This window comes from Actinia tenebrosa, unplaced genomic scaffold (genome assembly GCF_029948245.1).
Source record: "Actinia tenebrosa isolate PJP-AT-01 unplaced genomic scaffold, QUT_ActTen_1.0 PGA_scaffold3__52_contigs__length_22856419, whole genome shotgun sequence".
Classification (NCBI taxonomy): Eukaryota; Metazoa; Cnidaria; class Anthozoa; order Actiniaria; family Actiniidae; genus Actinia; species Actinia tenebrosa.
Window position 1 is genome coordinate 18,083,384 of NW_028292580.1, and position 17,336 is coordinate 18,100,719.

Sequence of the window (17,336 nt, forward strand, 5' to 3'; positions counted from 1 at the left end):
ATGGAGTCTTGAAGAAAGTTCGGCTAGTTTTGCCATCCAAATAAGCCGTTCTGAATAAAAAGTAGATTGAACGTCGGATATCACAAACAGCCGAAGCAATGTACGTTCTTTTATGTCAACTGCACAAGATACTATTCTACTCAATAGATCACTATCGCTCATCGAGACTTTGCACTATTAAACGAGAATTCGCTCCAATAAATAATCAGTAATTTACCGACTTGAATGAAGTCAAATTAATTTCTATAAAAAATGCGCTTAGTTCACAGTGTAAATAAAGTGTGCCATGTGAAAACTTCAGGCAACAAAATCGATTGTAAGCGCCGCCGTGAACTATGAAGGTCAAGATAAGTAGAAGAAAAGATTCACAGAAAAATAAATTAAGAACATATAGAACATTTAAAATAGATTATAAGCGAGAGGAATACTTAAGAGAGGTAACTAATATTAAACACAGAATAAGTCTGACCAAACTAAGAATAAGTGATCATTGTTTACAAATTGAAATAGGTAGATATACAAGACCATATACCAAACCAGAAGAAAGAGTGTGTCAGATATGCCAAATTGAAGTAGAGAGTGAATTACACTTCCTACTAACATGCCCAAATTACTATAATGAAAGAAAATATCTTGTTGATAAGATTGAAAATATAACACAATTACGAATAGAAAATTGGTTAAAAAACGAAGAAAAATTTGCTTTTATTATAAATCCAAAGAAATCAATACAAAAAATAGTAGCAAAATATATATATGATTGTTTCAGCAAAAGAAATAACAGTATTTGAATGAATATCTAGTTAATATAAAGAATAGAACCACCGTTATATTAAGATGTGCCTAAGTATTCCTCATCTACACATATTACATTTTCTTCTTTTTCTAATAATTTGATATAACTTATGAAATATTGTAAATGTATTGTAAATTTATATTTGTGTGATTGTAATGTATTAATAATTATTAGCATTAAGTCTTAAATACTTGTAACAGATATATAGACGCTAATAATGTAAATAAACTATTAAACTATTATTAAACTATTAAACTATTAAGTAGTAACGCATAACGCAGCGTTTTTTGTTTTCTTTTTTGTTAGCCAAAAAGGTTCATACGAATGATTCCTGAAATAAAGCACTCGGCCCAATTTTAAATTAATCCTCTTGTCATCCATCAATGAAGCTAATTCGCTGGCGTCGGATGCTCCAGTGTGCCTCTTCAGCGTGTAGATGTAGGTTGTCTTTAGTCTGCCTCGACCCCCATGTCCATGAGTGGGCTCCCATCTAGTTTCTTAGTACTCAACTCTGGATGGCGATAGCAATGGCGAGCCAGTTGTAGCCTGTGTGAAGCAATTTTGTCACTGAATGCCGGTAACTCACCATAAAGTTGTTAGTTCGTTGGCTGCTCCAGTGGATGTTTCAGGGGCGGCGGAAGCTAACAATCTTTGGGGGGGGGGGGGGTAACTGCAAAAATCTTTGGGGGGGGGGGGCACTGAAGATTATATTTAAGGCTATGTGATAATGACAATGTTTTGTTTGATTGCAGACGCATGCGCCGTAAAACAATGACTAAACACCAACCCGCCGCCCCTGCGTTTAATGCCTTCTGCAGCATTCTAGTGTATATGTCCCATTTAGCGACTTTTCTTGTGCTTTCGACAAGGACCAACTCTCACACCCATATAGTAGGATTGATTCAATGGTGGCTGTGAAGAATCTGATTTTCAATTCTTTACTCATATTGGATTTCCAAATATCCATCATACCATTGAGAGCTTTCCATGCCTGTGCTTGTCTTGCGCCGTCTTTCTCTGAGCTATCAACCCATGGCCCTAAATATTTGAAGTCGTCTTTCCGTTCAAATTCAGTGCCATCTGCTGTGTATATAATGATTTAGGATACGCAATTGATGGTTTTTCACGGCGGCCATGTTGGAGGAACTTAACAAAAGAATTGTCTTTTGTTATTTAATTCTCTTGGGAATGGTTGAAAACCATCGATATTGTAAGCTAGTGTTTTCTTAGCATTACCGAGACTTACTACTTTCCTGCATTCAATAGTAGCACTATATCGTCTGCAAAGTCTAAGTCAGCCAGAACAGTATATGGGGCGGAATGGTTGGAAAACCTATTGTTCCAAGTTTTTGTTTGACTTTATCCATTGCTATTAAACTCATGAATAATTCATGTGGAAAACACAACAGAAATCACGACCGTGAAGAGTGTTGTACATCTGACTACAAAACTGTGTTCATTTGCATAAACTTTAACTTGGATTTTCTTGGCCAGATTCACTTTAATTTTGAAAATTTTAGCGAAATACAAAGGAACTAACCTAGACGTTTGATAAGTAATATATACAGTATTATAGTATATACAGTATATATACGCCTCGAGTTTGTATATTGGATACAACACAGCCACTCATACTGTATATATTACTTACATGACGTTGACCCTGCAGAGAGAAGGAAACGTTGCTTCGTTTGTTCATAGTTTTCGGGATATAGAAGCTTTTAACCCTAAAAAACGTTCTTAGATACTTATTATTTGTTAGTTAATCTTATATGATTAATACAAATTGTTTATTGAAAAGGGAATTGCCTTTTTTCATGCTTTCTTATTTATCATCTAGTAACTTAACTGTATCTGCGCGGAAATATTCATTCGCATGGTTTATGGTCATCGAATGAAAGTTTTCACTTTCAAAATGTTCATACATGAAAATAATAAGGAAATGAGTATTTTTATCCATACTTGCTTTGGTTCATTGTGCACGGTCAGTATCACGTGATGGTACGGTTCAACATCAAACGCAAAACAATAGCAGTTCTTCCATGGAGTTTCCAAACCATTCCGCTTCATTAACTATGGCCAGAACTTCTTTAGGATGTCTTTTAGATCTTCGGGGGTGATAGTAAAACCCAGATCTTCCTCATTCCCTGCCATAGCCTTTCTCATAGCATAGTCTAGCACGATTATAAACAGAACCGTCAACTAGTTGTTTATTCTAAAAGAATTTCAGATGAAATCTATGAAAACTGTCTTAAATTCAGAAAAATAGACCTTTTTACTTTCACTATATTCGGCCTTGCCTAAACATATATCTGTTTATATATAATTATTATTGTCATAATTTCTGGATCAAGATGTTTTTCTACTGTGTATGTCTCTGTTTAACTATGGTTCGTTGTACATCAATAATTTTAATCAAAGTAATTTCCATAACCATTCTCTTTCCAACTTCATTCCTTTCCGGTCTTTCTTTGATTTTCGCAAGACTAAATGCGGCTTATTCAACTAATTGGGCACTCTTAGTCCCAACGGGATCAAGCTAGCCCATTCTTTTGTCTTTTTATTGTTTTGTTTTTTCTTTTCTTTTTTCGTCTCCTTGCCCACCTTGTTCTCATTGTTATGCTTTTGTTTTTTTGATTTTTTTGGTTTGTCTTACTCACATTATATAAACACTCCTTTCTACCACCTCTTTCTCTTCCCTCTGACGAAGGACTCTGACGAAGCGTCCGAAACGTCAGTAAGTTTTTTTCACCTTTTCACTGCGTATAATTTACCCTTTTATCATTACTATTTCATTAGAAACACCGACGCAGCTCACACTTGTTTTTAGCTAGTTATCTCTTCTAATTTTCATATCATGATCATTGAAAGTTTAAAAGATCAAGCAAAAGTTCAGCTTTCTAAGTCGCTTCATACTGATGAACAGTCCAAATAGATCCGCGAGGACATGGAGAAAACGATGTATTGGATACTTTAAATCGATAAGAGCGAATTTATCGATTATTTGACTACCCACAACGTGAGTGGTCTTGGTCGACCAGCCATCCCACGGAGGGTCAGAAAAAAACCTCTGCTCGCAGAGTACAACGTGAGGAGTTAGGGACGGGACAGGGCAGAAAAACGGTTTTTGGCCTTTCGCCATAAGACAGCTTTACCCTGACATTTAAGCTCAATATTTTGCAAACACGTTCTTTTGGAGCCAAATAGCAACCAAATAGCAAATGCGACCAAAATTTGTTGAATGCGTATTTCAGATATAAAGCCGTGTACTTTGAGAGAGGTGATATTTTGATCAGCAGCAAAACTGACATTTTCCGGAATACTAATAATAGACTTACTCTAGTTCGACAAGATTTCGTCACACGTTTCGAGCACCAGTGACACAAATGAAACGCTTTAAAATTTGGAGTATCAAACTCAGTTAAATATAAAGAAATCGTGAAAGTAGCAGGCTTGTCATTTTTCTGCCCTGTCTAGGGACGGACCATTAGACTATTGAGGGGGGGGGGGTTGGGTAATTTATTTTGTGCAGGGGTTTTTTTTTTTTTTTTTTTTTTGGACATAATTTGAATTTTTTTTCTGGCACTTTTCATATTCACGATTTTTTTTTCAATCTTTTAAGCTGTGCTTGAATTTTTTGGGGGGTTTGTCCAACCCCACCCCCCTCAAAATCAATGTGCAGCCGTGCGTAAAAGTAGGCAGAACACACGCAAAGTTGCATAATCGGTCATGAAGTCAACGGTCGCACGATTAGGTGTTCAATAACCAGGTGGTAAGGTAATATTTTAGATGAACGAACAGGGAAGGTCCTGTTATATTCTTTCTCGAAGTTTATTTATGTTTTCTTCTCACCCTCCCTTCCTTAAAGTTTGACAAATTACGTACTAGCCATGTGCTCCACTGCGGTCTCGCATTTTTACCATAACTCACTATTTATTCTATTGTGGAACTTTGTTTGAATTTATTACAGTTGTTGGTATTCTATAATATTGAAATAGTGAAACTAAAAGCCAGAACAAATTGATGAATTGATCTGACAGCTAAGTTTTGTGCAACTACAGTTTAATCTAAAAATAAATTGATCTGACATCGAAGCCACAACAAGCAAGCTTTTGAGAAGTTGAAATTCCTTCAAAGATGTTTGCCCATGCATGGTATGTTAATTTGTCTCTTAAAAATTGTTCTGGCTTTTAGTTTCATTGTTTCAATATTAATGATAAAAAGGTAAAAACCAGATTCGTTTTCATATGCTAGCCCAAACGTGACAAAACTTCAAGTTGCATTTTTTCATGATCAAGCAGTACTTTTTATACATCAAGTTGATTTTCATTACACCAAGACCCTTGTGTTCTATGTCTAGTCATTTGTTTCGCTTGTCTAGTCATTTGTTTTTGATATCAAGCGCAATGTTTAAGTTGACAAGCAGCCATCGCAATCAAAAATCATTTAGGTCTTTGCGATTTGCATACAAAAGGGAACGCTAGAAGCACTCAGGAGAAGATTGATTTCGATCAGCTTGCGTTGCATGGGCACTACTCTGCCTGTCAACAATGGCGGACCGTTTGTGGAGGAAGTTCGGCTGACAAGAAGATCTTTCAAAGGTAAATTTAGGGTTGTTTATCTTTGTTTTTAGCCAATAAAACAATTTCATTGGTTTTAGAGAACACTCAAAACATGATAAGAGTTTTCATTACGAAGAATTCGCTAGTTTTTGTACTCAAAGAACCATTTTTCATGGTGTTTACGCTAGATTTTATATAGCAAATACGGGCGCAGGGCATTTTTGGCTTTATTACAATGTTTTCCAAAACCTAGTTTATATTTTTTTGAAATGTTTATATAGTGTTCTACTAATGTGAAAAAAATCAGACTAAGCAAATTTGAGCAAGATTGTTTTTTTGACATCTCAAATGTAGACTATAGCAATGCGCCCGCATTTGCTATATAAAATCTAGCGTAAACACCATGAAAAATGGTTCTTTGAGTACAAAAACTAGCGAATTCTTCGTAATGAAAACTCTTATCATGTTTTGGGTGTTCTCTAAAACCAATGAAATTGTTTTATTGGCTAAAAACAAAGATAAACAACCCTAAATTTACCTTTGAAAGATCTTCTTGTCAGCCGAACTTCCTCCACAAACGGTCCGCCATTGTTGACAGGCAGAGTAGTGCCCATGCAACGCAAGCTGATCGAAATCAATCTTCTCCTGAGTGCTTCTAGCGTTCCCTTTTGTATGCAAATCGCAAAGACCTAAATGACTTTTGATTGCGATGGCTGCTTGTCAACTTAAACATTGCGCTTGATATCAAAAACAAATGACTAGACAAGCGAAACAAATGACTAGACATAGAACACAAGGGTCTTGGTGTAATGAAAATCAACTTGATGTATAAAAAGTACTGCTTGATCATGAAAAAATGCAACTTGAAGTTTTGTCACGTTTGGGCTAGCATATTTTCATTAATGAATATGTTCGAATGGAATAATGAAATCAAGAATCCAAAAATAAAGTCATTAATGACCTCTACGTGTTCACGCTTGAGGTAGTTTGACTGTAAGGGGGGGGGGGGGGGGGGGGGTTCAATTTTGCAAATCTCGGCACCACAATAACGTTCTCTTGCATCATCATTTTTCCCATAAGGCACATCACTGGCCTAGGGGAGCTCCCGATAATGATAACCTATCCACCAGTCCCATTTCATATTAAATCTCATGAGTTAGTACCATACTTTTATTTATCTATTTAAAAAAATATAAAAAATCCAAGGTACCAGCCGGTGGGGGGGAGGGTTCATTTGCACCCAATGAACCCCCCCTAAATCCGCCATAGTTTAAATTTGTGTTTCATGTAATTCTTTCCTCCTTGAGTGTTTGCCTACCATTTTCGCTTTCTCTTGTACAAACTTGTAGCAGATTTTGCTCTGTTTGCTGGGCTTACCTCATGGGGTTTATGAACGTAACAGATTTCTTGGGATTGGGATCCATAGGGACTGAACATTTTTGAGAGCCGTAAAAGTTATAACATACCGAAGGGTAGAGGCAAGTAAGTCGGAGGAAAAACTCGACTTGATTTTAGAATTGGGAAAAGAGGGATTGTTAACAGTCTAGTTCCATCGCTATATTCCATTCTTTTTATGTATATTTTCAGTGATTGAAAAAACCGAGAAAGTGCCGAACCCGTATACATATTTATTTGATAATATTCAGTTTCTATTTTATGGCAGAATGGAGTCGCATTACACTGATATATCCATTAATTATGATTACCTATACGAGCCATTCTACAAAGCCAACGTACCAATCATCATCGACAAACTACAACTGATACCAGACGATCTGCTATTGGACATTGGTGCTGCTACCGGTCAACAAGCACATCTGGTATGGAAGCAAGTGGGACTCAAGAATCCTGTCACGTGTTTGGAGCCTTGTCAAGGATTCTTTGAACACGCATGCAAACTGGATGGTATTGTACCTGTGATGCAAGGAGCAGAACAGTTTTGTGATCATCTAGTTCAAGATCACGTTGCTATAGACAAGGTAGGCATGACGAGGTGGCCAAAGTCATGATATTTTTGACCCATCGCTGCGTTTTCATTAATAGTGCCAATAGACGACTTGCACTAACAGGTCACGTGACCCTACCTCCCGTAAAACTAGCAGTTTTGTCAAAATAAAAAAAAAAAAAAAACAGAAATGGAAAGAGCATCTCGGCATTAGTAGGGAGCGGAGTTTCAGCTCGTAATAAGCGAAACAGGAGAAATGGGACTAGATGTAAAATTGAATGTTTTATGAGGATTCATACGGGAAATCGGTTGCATGGCAAAAGCTTACCAGCTAACACTTTTCCCATACAAATCTTTGTAAAATCTTTGAATTTATATTTAATGTCATTCCTAAAACTAAAACTTCGCCCTCTTACTATTAAAATGAGGTGCTCTTTTCATTTCTGGAGTTCATTTGGACTCATTTGCTCGTTAGTGCGCGCGAAAGTCAGCGCGAAACACGCAAACAATCAAAACACCTCTCACAGAATTAATACATTTGCTAAACCCTATACCACACTACTTATTACTACACTCTACTGAAGCCTGTCGGAAACGACAATCAACCCGTCATCAACAACTTGTGGGCGACAACTCGTAACCATTCAACAGATGATTGATGGTTCAGAAGAGACGAAAATCCAATCGAAGTATTAAAAATGACGGCTGGCTGCGATGCAACGGTTATCGCTGTAAATCAATTATAACACAATGGATAGAGTCTACAATAAATGAGAAACATGCAAACTCAGCGTGTTCGTTTCTGACTATGGTCAACATCATCTCTTTTTCAGCATCGATTCAACAAGGTACTGCTTTTTGCTGTAGCTCATCATTTTGATAACATCCCCAAAGTTCTAACACAGATCTTTAACTACCTACCAACGAATGGCATTTGCGCTATCATCAATCATCCATCTAGTGGAATATCTCTACCATTCACGGCTATTCATGTACAACATTTTGCGGAGACGCCGGATTTTCTGGACGACATAGTCTCTTGTGCCAAAAGTCGGGATGACGTCATCACAAAAGTGACCAATGAGAAGGCTAGATTCAGGATTCCCAAAAGTAGGTGGTACTACATGATTCGCAATCGTTTTTGGTCAAGTTTCCGTAGATACACGGATGAAGAGATCGAAGAAAGCGTCAAAGAGCTGGATAATGGGAGATTTAAAGACGTCAAGGATGACGAGCTAATTGATATAGTAGATACATTGGCTTGTGTCCAAATCACAAAGAAATGAGTTCTGAGCTGTCATTTTTGAATGTGCTTTTTAACTACTAAACTTTGCGTAAGAATTGTGTTTAGAACTTTGTAAGTCTTGAATTTGATCAACCGCTATAGCTGCGTCAATTCCTGAGTACGCGCTAATTTGCGCATTTTACTGGTGTGAAATGATTAAGAAAACGTTATGATTAAGAATAAATAATTAAGTTGCTCATGCAATTGAGACTTCCGTGCTATTTGAGTAAACTGCTTAATTTTCATGTTCCAAATAATTCTCACACTCATTAATAATTCACAAGCTCAGCAACCAATGGATGGGCACTTTTCGGATCACGTGGATGAGTTTTGAAACCTAATGAAAAACCATTTTCATCACTAGTGTTTGAAATATTTTCATTACTAGTGTTTGAAATATTTTCATTACTAGTGTTTGAAATATTTTCATTACTAGTGTTTGAAATATTTTCATTACTAGTGTTTGAAATATTTTCATTACTAGTGTTTGAAATATTTTCATTACTAGTGTTTGAAATATTTTCATTACTAGTGTTTGAAATATTTTCATTACTAGTGTCTGAAAAATTGTTATCACTAGTGCTGAAAATATTTCTTAATCTACATATTTGTCGTGGGTGTCTTAAAATCTACTTTTCAGGTTCGTCCAATTTTGAAAACTTTCAAAACATCACTCGTACCTATAAACTCCGAATTGTACTCAAGATCATGCGATTTCCTATACAAATAAGAATGAACACTGAAAAATAAATAAATAAATGACATATACAAAATTAATGAATAAGTAAACGAACAAATAAATGAATGAATTAAACATAAATTGATGAACCAATGTGCGGAATGAATTGATGTAATTAAATAAACAAATAAATTAAAGAATGAATAAACAAAAGTATATAGAGATAGATAAATAATCTGGATATTGATCGAGAAATTAGAAAAAGATTCACTTTTGCAAATTTGCTTACAGGTAAACCGTCATCGTTTCTCATTCCAACACTACTCACATACAACAATCACAATGCCATGCCTGGCAGGACTCAAACACGGGTCTCAATTGGATCAAACTGAACTTTAGCTTGTTGGGTCTTGCTGAGGTAGGGAAACCAGAAAATTTGAGAAATTTGAGTCTAGGATTAAAACCAAATACCCCAGCTAAGAGGCGACTGTACTGCCCACGCTACAAAATGCCGCAATGCTTACAAATAAGGAAGGTATGTAGCACTTTGGATTTTCAATACCAAAAGTAGCATTGATATGTGCCCCATGTGGGGATGGCTGTAGCAATATTAACTTTAACATGACAACCTTATCAGTTGGGAAACACATCTACAAATAAATACAAATTATAAAATACAATTAATATTGGAATAGCAATGTTTTTAATGACTTTTTCAACTATGAGTATAAAAGTTGACACCAAAGTGACCTTTTATTAGTTTATCATCGACACACTTTTTCAAAAAGAAGACATCGTGGATCAAAAAGCGTATTCACACTAGTTGCCGTGTCCTTACCATATCTGAAGTTATTGAGACATAGCACTGGCTGCCAGCCTCGTAATGATGGTGAGGCATCAGCACAAGCTTCTTTAAGAAAATGACATCAAATGAGCTTACATGTTCCTACCGTCCATCAAAAATCTCAGTTATGGCTAGGCTATTTTAAGGATCGATCGGACTAAACACTTTAGATACCTTGATCTCTTTTAATCTTTGTCGATAAATCAATCGTAAAACTATAATAAATCAAATGAAATAAATTGCTAACTAATCTTACTGACAATCGTACATACGTGCAATCATACAATAATCGTGATAGAGCTTAAAGAAAATACAATAATTCCTAAAATAATAATACAAGTAAAATCATACCTTGTCTAGCTGCTTGCAAACTATGCTAAACGTGGCTCGTGTTCAATTACGTAACTCATATGACAGGTTAATTATTAAATTATTATATGAATCAATTGGTCTTTATTCATCATTTCCGATAAAACTCATGACGTCAGTCACAATATTTCTAAAGGAAATCGCGTCCATTTAACCCCTTTCAGAATCGACCCGCTTATAAACCTTATTATAGTTCCTTAGATAAGTTATCTTTCTTTATATATTTCTTATATTAACAAAGTCGTGGCCAGGAAAGAGAATGTCTACAACAGTACATCCAGACTTGAACTCTGAAGTCAAATCTCCAACTCTTAAAAACACCGGTTTTCGCACGATACAATCCAAAGGAGATTCTTTAGAGCTACCCATTACAAAGCTAGAACTGTTGTCTCCTCATACAAGGCATAATCATTAGCGAATTTTCTCTTATGAGGCTTTTTAAAAGAGAAATATTTGAGTGAAAACATTCAAACTTCTGGTCGTCAGGACGCCATTTTGAAAATGCCCTATAATGCATTGCAGGTTTAGCTATACCACAGGAGTCCCATAATTATTTTGGAGAGATAGCTTTGTTTGAAGATTGTCAAAGTGAATAGGCTATAATAGGACAATCAATAACTACATTATACGATTTGTGACGAGGCATATGCCGAATTCTCTTGCGGACCAATCCGGCCTTGTTACCGTACCAGGACATAAATATATATTTAATATGATCCGTTGCAGCGAAATCCAACGGAGGTGCATTTTTCAACTGCTTTAATTTGGAAAGTCTGCTGCCCGTATACAGTAAATAAAAAAAAAGTTAAACCTAAAGGGAGTAAGGTAAAAATCACTAAAGCGGTAAAATATTCGCTCTGAATTAGTTGTTCGCCACTTGACCGATATGACTGAACTGATAATACAACTACGGTCCAAATTAGCTCACGGCCGGGTCAAAATGAGGCATCAAATTTACAGTATTTTCTTATAATTGGATTGCGCAAAATTGTTGTGTTCCTGAATGTAAGTAAAAAAAGAAAGACAGAACAAGTGAACAAGTGTATACTTTGCATTGACAGCATATTACTTCTTTGCATTTGGCCCTGGATGCCTCGTTCTTATGTATTAAACTCATTCGGCCGTGCGCCGTTTTGGACTTAGGCTGGTGAGCAGTAGGCCATTGCACCAGTCCTCGTGTTAAGCGGAAGGAAACAAAGTAGACAAAAAAGTAAGCCTTGAAAACGCAACTTTTCGAAAACGGATACGTGTGGACCGGTGGAAACGATTCATTTTCTCTTCAGAACCCACATTTTACTATTTTAAAATTCGGTAAGTAAAGATGTTTTCTTATAAGCTACAAAAATCTCGACAACTAGTTATTTATTCTAAAAGAGTTACACTGATGAAATCAATGAAAACTGTTTCAAAATAGACCTTTTTACTTTAACACTATATTCGGCCGTGCCTAAACATATATCTGTTTATATATAATTATTATTGTTATAATTTCTGGATCAAGATGTTTTTCTACTGTGTATGTCTCTGTTTATGTATGTCTCTGTTGTACATCAATAATTTAAACTAAAGTAATTTCAATATCACAATCACTGAAAGTTTAAAAAATGAAGCAAAAGTTCAGCTTTCTAAGTCGTTTCATACTGATGAACAGTCCAAATAGATCCGAGAGGACATGGAGAAAACGAATTTATCGATTATTTGACTAGGTGAACAAAGCATATCGAACGACCCCTGAGGTCACACCATGAGAAGTTATAGATTTGTAAGATTTTTTAAGTGCCTTATGGCTGTGCAGCTAGGAAACCCTTTTTTTACATAATTTGACAATTTTCCCCGGCTCTTTTCTTATGCACGATTTTTTTCTTTCAATCTTTAAAGCTGTGCTTGAATTTTTTGGGAGGTTATTCCCCAACCTCCCACCCCTCAAAAATCAAATGGTCCGTCCCTAACTACTCAATGTGCAACCATGCGTAAACGTAGACAGGACACATGCAAAGTTGCATAATCGGTCACGAAGTTAACGGTCACACGATATTTAGGTGTACAACAATCAGGTTTAAATGAACGGACAGGGAAGGTCCTGTTATATTCTTTCTCGAAGTTTATTTATGTTTTCTTCTCACCCTCCCTCCCTTAAAGTTTGACAAATTACGTACTAACCATCTGCTCCACTGCGGTCTCGCATTTTTACCATACTTCACTATTTATTCTATTGTGGAGCATTGTTTGCACTTGAATTTATTACAGTTGTTGGTAATCACTCAATATTGAAATAGTGAAACTAAAAGCCAGAACAAATTGATGAACTGATCTGACAGCTAAGGTTTGTGCAACTACAGTTTAATCTAAAAATAAATTGATCTGACATCGAAGGTACAACAATCAAGCAAGCTTTTGAGAAGTTAAAAATCAAAATTAAGGAGTTTAAAGATGTTTCTAGGGGCCGCATGAACAAATCATTTCCAAGATAAAAGGCCGGAAATTCAATCAAAAATTCTCTGGAATCCTTGAGAGTCCAGTTCACGGTTTCGTTCTTTTGGCGGAACTTTCATCGCGGCGCGAAATGTCTCTTACTTAAAATATCCGAAATTCATTGTTCATTTTTTTTTCTTAACAGAAGCTCTACCATGGGTTTCACCTTAGGGCTCATTCGCACTAGAAGGACAAAGTTTGCTCGGCCCGAACTAAAAAACCACTGACCAAGTTTTGTGTGGACCAAATCCTCTGTTCGTTAATTACATTCGCATTAGGACGGTAACCAATCAGTCATACAACCTCAAACGTCAATCAAATAATTTAACTGTTGTGATTGTAGTAGTTGGCATTCATCTCGTCAACGAGTCTGTTCCAATATTATCAGTTTTCGAGAGTCTTTTCTCTCCTTTCTCTTATGGTAGGAGATTCGTAAGTTCAACATGTATTTTTCCTCCTCTTCGTGGAAGGCTTCGTTTTTCTCCGGTTTTACTGGCGCTTTGCCTTTTCCTTTTCCTTGAGCTTCTTGTGGATTTTGAAAAGTGCGTGCCGGTTTGCCCGCCATTTTCGCTTTCGCTTGTACAAACTTGTAGCAGATTTTGCTCCATGTTTGCTGGGCTGACCTCTTGGGTTTATGAACAGATTTAGTTCTTGGGATTGGGATCCATAGGTATTGAACATTTGAGAGCCGCAAAAGTTATAACATGCCGAAGGGTAGAAAGCCAAGAAAGTCGACTCGATTGGGTTAGAAGGGAAAAGAGGGATTCAGTAAACGGTCTAGTTCCATCGCTATATTCCATTCTTTTTATGTATATTTTCAGAGATTGAAAATACCGATCCCGTATACATATTTATCTTATAATATTCAGTTTCTATTTCATGGCAGAATGGAGTCGCATTACACTGATATATCCATTAATTATGATTACCTATACGAGCCATTCTACAAAGCCCACGTACCAATCATCATCGACAAACTACAACTGATACCAGACGATCTGCTATTGGATATTGGTGCTGCTACCGGTCAACAAGCACATCTGGTATGGAAGCAAGTGGGACTCAAGAATCCCGTCACGTGTGTGGAGCCTTGTCAAGGATTCTTTGAACACGCATGCAAATTGGATGGTATTGTACCTGTGATGCAAGGAGCAGAACAGTTTTGTGATCATCTAGTTCAAGATCACGTTGCTATAGACAAGGTAGGCATGACGAGGTGGCCAAAGTCATGATATTTTTGACCCATCGCTGCGTTTTCATTAATAGTGCCAATAGACGACTTGCACTAAAAGGTCACGTGACCCTACCTCCCTTTAAACGAGCAGTTTTGCCAAAATAAAAAATAAAAAAACAGAAATGAAAAGAGCATCTGGGCATATAGTAGGGAGGCGTAGGTTCAGCTCGTAATAAGCGAAACAGGAGAAATGGGACTAGATGTAAAATTGAATGTTTTATAAGGATTCGTACGGGAAAATGCGTTGCATGGCAAAAGCTTACCAGCTAACACTTTTCCCATACAAATCTTTGTAAAATCTTTGAATTTATATTTAATGTCATTCCTAAAACTAAAACTTCGCCCTCTTACTATTAAAATGAGGTGCTCTTTTCATTTCTGGAGTTCATTTGGACTCATTTGCTCGTTAGTGCGCGCGAAAGTCAGCGCGAAACACGCAAACAATCAAAACACCTCTCACAGAATTAATACATTTGCTAAACCCTATACCACACTACTTATTACTACACTCTACTGAAGCCTGTCGGAAACGACAATCAACCCGTCATCAACAACTTGTGGGCGACAACTCGTAACCATTCAACAGATGATTGATGGTTCAGAAGAGACGAAAATCCAATCGAAGTATTAAAAATGACGGCTGGCTGCGATGCAACGGTTATCGCTGTAAACCAATTATAACACAATGGATTGAGTCTACAATAAATGAGAAACATGCAAACTCAGCGTGTTCGTTTCTGACTATGGTCAACATCATCTCTTTTTCAGCATCGATTCAACAAGGTACTGCTTTTTGCTGTAGCTCATCATTTTGATAACATCCCCAAAGTTCTAACACAGATCTTTGATTACCTACCAAAGAATGGCGTTTGCGCTATCTTCCATCATCCATCTATTGGATTATCTCTACCATTTACGGCTATTCATGTACAACATTTTGCGGAGACGCCGGATTTTCTGGACGACATAGTCTCTTGTGCCAAAAGTCGGGATGACGTCATCACAAAAGTGACCAATGAGAAGGCTAGATTCAGGATTCCCAAAAGTAGGTGGTACTACATGATTCGCAATCGTTTTTGGTCAAGTTTCCGTAGATACACGGATGAAGAGATCGAAGAAAGCGTCAAAGAGCTGGATAATGGGAGATTTAAAGACGTCAAGGATGACGAGTTAATTGATATGGTAGATACATTGGCTTGTGTCCAAATCACAAAGAAATGAGTTCTGAGCTGTCATTTTTGAATGTGCTTTTTAACTACTAAACTTTGCGTAAGAATTGTGTTTAGAACTTTGTAAGTCTTGAATTTGATCAACCGCTATAGCTGCGTCAATTCCTGAGTACGCGCTAATTTGCGCATTTTACTGGTGTGAAATGATTTAGAAAACGTTCGTGCAATTTAGACTCCCATGCTATTTGAGTAAACCCTTTGTCAATATTCATGTTTCAAATAATGGTCTCACATGCCACCCAAAACACCAAATAAGAATGGAATAAGAATGATGAAAGAGTTATAATTATATTCTAGATCTATTGTATCTTAATTCAAAAACTCATGAATAATTCAAAATATTTCATTGGTTGGCCTCGGAGTGAATTCTCAGTAGAAAGGGTTAAAATTATTTTCATTTCTTAGTCTATTGAAATTTTATTATCATTACAATATACATTTATTATAACTTAAACCTCATACACTATGTACGATGCTTGTAACGCACTATGCCAAAGATATTTTTTATCGGATAATGTGATTTTTTTCTGGTTTATCTTTGACCTTTTTTTTGTTATGTTTGATTTAGTGCATAGTTTATAGTAGGTTAAATCTGGTGCAATATCAAGTGCGCCTATATCTACGTTTTCCTTTACGCTTATTGATAACAGGACTACATGTTGGTGTCCTGTATTTGCTGGCCAGCAGTGGCGTCCCAGTACTAACGATAGTCCGTAGGACAAGGAGTGACTCATCATACGACATCAATCGTCCTGTAACCACTGATGTTCAAGAAGTTCTTCTAAAGTTGCACGGTTCTGCCTGTCCTTTTCAAGCATTCTGCGCACAAAATGTGAGGCTTCTGTTGACAAAAGGGTAACGTAAGGTGTAACAGGTAACGTTAATATTAAAGGAGTCAGGATGGCGTGATGGTAAAACGCCCACTTCTCAAATCTAAGATCCGGGTTCGTATCCCACAGGTTTTTCAGGCCTTTCAGTTTTTCCTCCCTTGTCTCAAATCGACCCTAACTAATTCAAACTGGTTAGAGCTATGTTCTGGGGTCATACAAGAACTGTAGGGCCGTTGCAGAGGGGCCTCCACATGCCTGCACATTGCGGTCGTGATTTTTTTAATATATTCTTCTCTCTTTAAAATTTGTGACGCTGGAATGACACAAATACCACGAGCGCTCGCGTGCGCATACGGCTCTTTTTCCTATTTTATTGGGCTACCTGTGGATTTGGCGGGAATTTTCGCGCCAAAACGTGTGTGCCTCGGATTCTCACTAGGCCAATTATCTTACCTTGTGACAAGTATTCTGGCAGCTTTAACGGAGACCAGCATGCATCTTGGTCGTCTCGATATGGTATTTCGCCAGACAGTAAGTCATACATAACACAGCCTAATGACCATACAGTAGCCTCTCTACTTAAGTACTCGAATTCTACAGCGTATTCGGGCGGGCAGTGAGTCCTGGTACCTAGATGGATAAAACAAATCCATAACTATAGAGGTCTTGCACCATCACGTGCCCATGCCAATAATACAGCTTGGGCTGCCTGTGGTTTGGTGACAGAACAATAAAGTCCCTTTGCTCTTGGGAATTGAATTATTTTTCATGTAAAACGGTTGTATTTTTCCTACCATCCAACATGGCTGCCGTCACTTGATGGTGCAAACCCTCTATTTCACAAAATATATATTTAATTTATTCTTTTATGGTAAGTTTTAAAACTTATTTTTTTATAAAGTCACAAATTCTCCAAAATAAGTCTTTTAAGTTTTCTTTTAGCTTTTAAATGATAATTTTATTTTCGAATTCTTCGTTTTATTTTAAGCTTAAAGCTGTTTTACACATTCTTCAAACCTGCAGACTTTCCAAAATAAGGGCTTATTTATTTTTATTTTTAGCCTTTAAATTTTAGTTTTTAGAATGCTTTT

General features: G+C 36.8%; 3 protein-coding genes across 3 annotated transcripts; 2 read left to right on the forward strand and 1 right to left on the reverse strand.

The window, feature by feature from the left end:
- Positions 1-4,500: 4,500 nt before the first annotated feature.
- LOC116307569 (uncharacterized) lies at positions 4,501-8,794 on the forward strand. Its single transcript, XM_031717857.2, has 3 exons — positions 4,501-4,573; positions 7,022-7,337; positions 8,137-8,794. The coding sequence occupies exons 2-3, from the start codon at positions 7,023-7,025 to the stop codon at positions 8,587-8,589; spliced, it is 768 nt and encodes a 255-aa protein (XP_031573717.1). The 5' UTR covers positions 4,501-4,573; position 7,022; the 3' UTR covers positions 8,590-8,794.
- A 2,817-nt stretch (positions 8,795-11,611) lies between these two features.
- On the forward strand, positions 11,612-15,622 carry LOC148908788 (uncharacterized). The gene is made up of 3 exons (XM_089034769.1): positions 11,612-11,791; positions 13,839-14,154; positions 14,955-15,622. Exons 2-3 carry the CDS (start codon positions 13,840-13,842, stop codon positions 15,405-15,407), a joined length of 768 nt encoding a protein of 255 aa, XP_088890895.1. The 5' UTR covers positions 11,612-11,791; position 13,839; the 3' UTR covers positions 15,408-15,622.
- Positions 15,623-15,896: 274 nt separating this feature from the next.
- LOC148908789 (serine/threonine-protein kinase pim-2-like) lies at positions 15,897-17,058 on the reverse strand. The gene is made up of 2 exons (XM_089034770.1): positions 16,699-17,058; positions 15,897-16,256 (listed from the first exon to the last, which is right to left on the reverse strand). Exons 1-2 carry the CDS (start codon positions 16,787-16,789, stop codon positions 16,159-16,161), a joined length of 189 nt encoding a protein of 62 aa, XP_088890896.1. The 5' UTR covers positions 16,790-17,058; the 3' UTR covers positions 15,897-16,158.
- Between the last annotated feature and the right edge of the window lie 278 nt (positions 17,059-17,336).

Bases quoted from the DNA above. Each gene is read 5' to 3' on its own strand.
- LOC116307569 (XM_031717857.2), top strand. From the start codon at position 7,023: ATGGAGTCGCATTACACTGATATATCCATTAATTATGATTACCTATAC. The intron at 7,338-8,136 runs GTAGGCATGACG...TCTCTTTTTCAG, and splicing joins ATCACGTTGCTATAGACAAG to CATCGATTCAACAAGGTACT.
- LOC148908788 (XM_089034769.1), top strand. From the start codon at position 13,840: ATGGAGTCGCATTACACTGATATATCCATTAATTATGATTACCTATAC. The intron at 14,155-14,954 runs GTAGGCATGACG...TCTCTTTTTCAG, and splicing joins ATCACGTTGCTATAGACAAG to CATCGATTCAACAAGGTACT.
- LOC148908789 (XM_089034770.1), bottom strand. From the start codon at position 16,789: ATGTATGACTTACTGTCTGGCGAAATACCATATCGAGACGACCAAGAT. The intron at 16,257-16,698 runs GTAAGATAATTG...TTTTGTCAACAG, and splicing joins GCCAGAATACTTGTCACAAG to AAGCCTCACATTTTGTGCGC.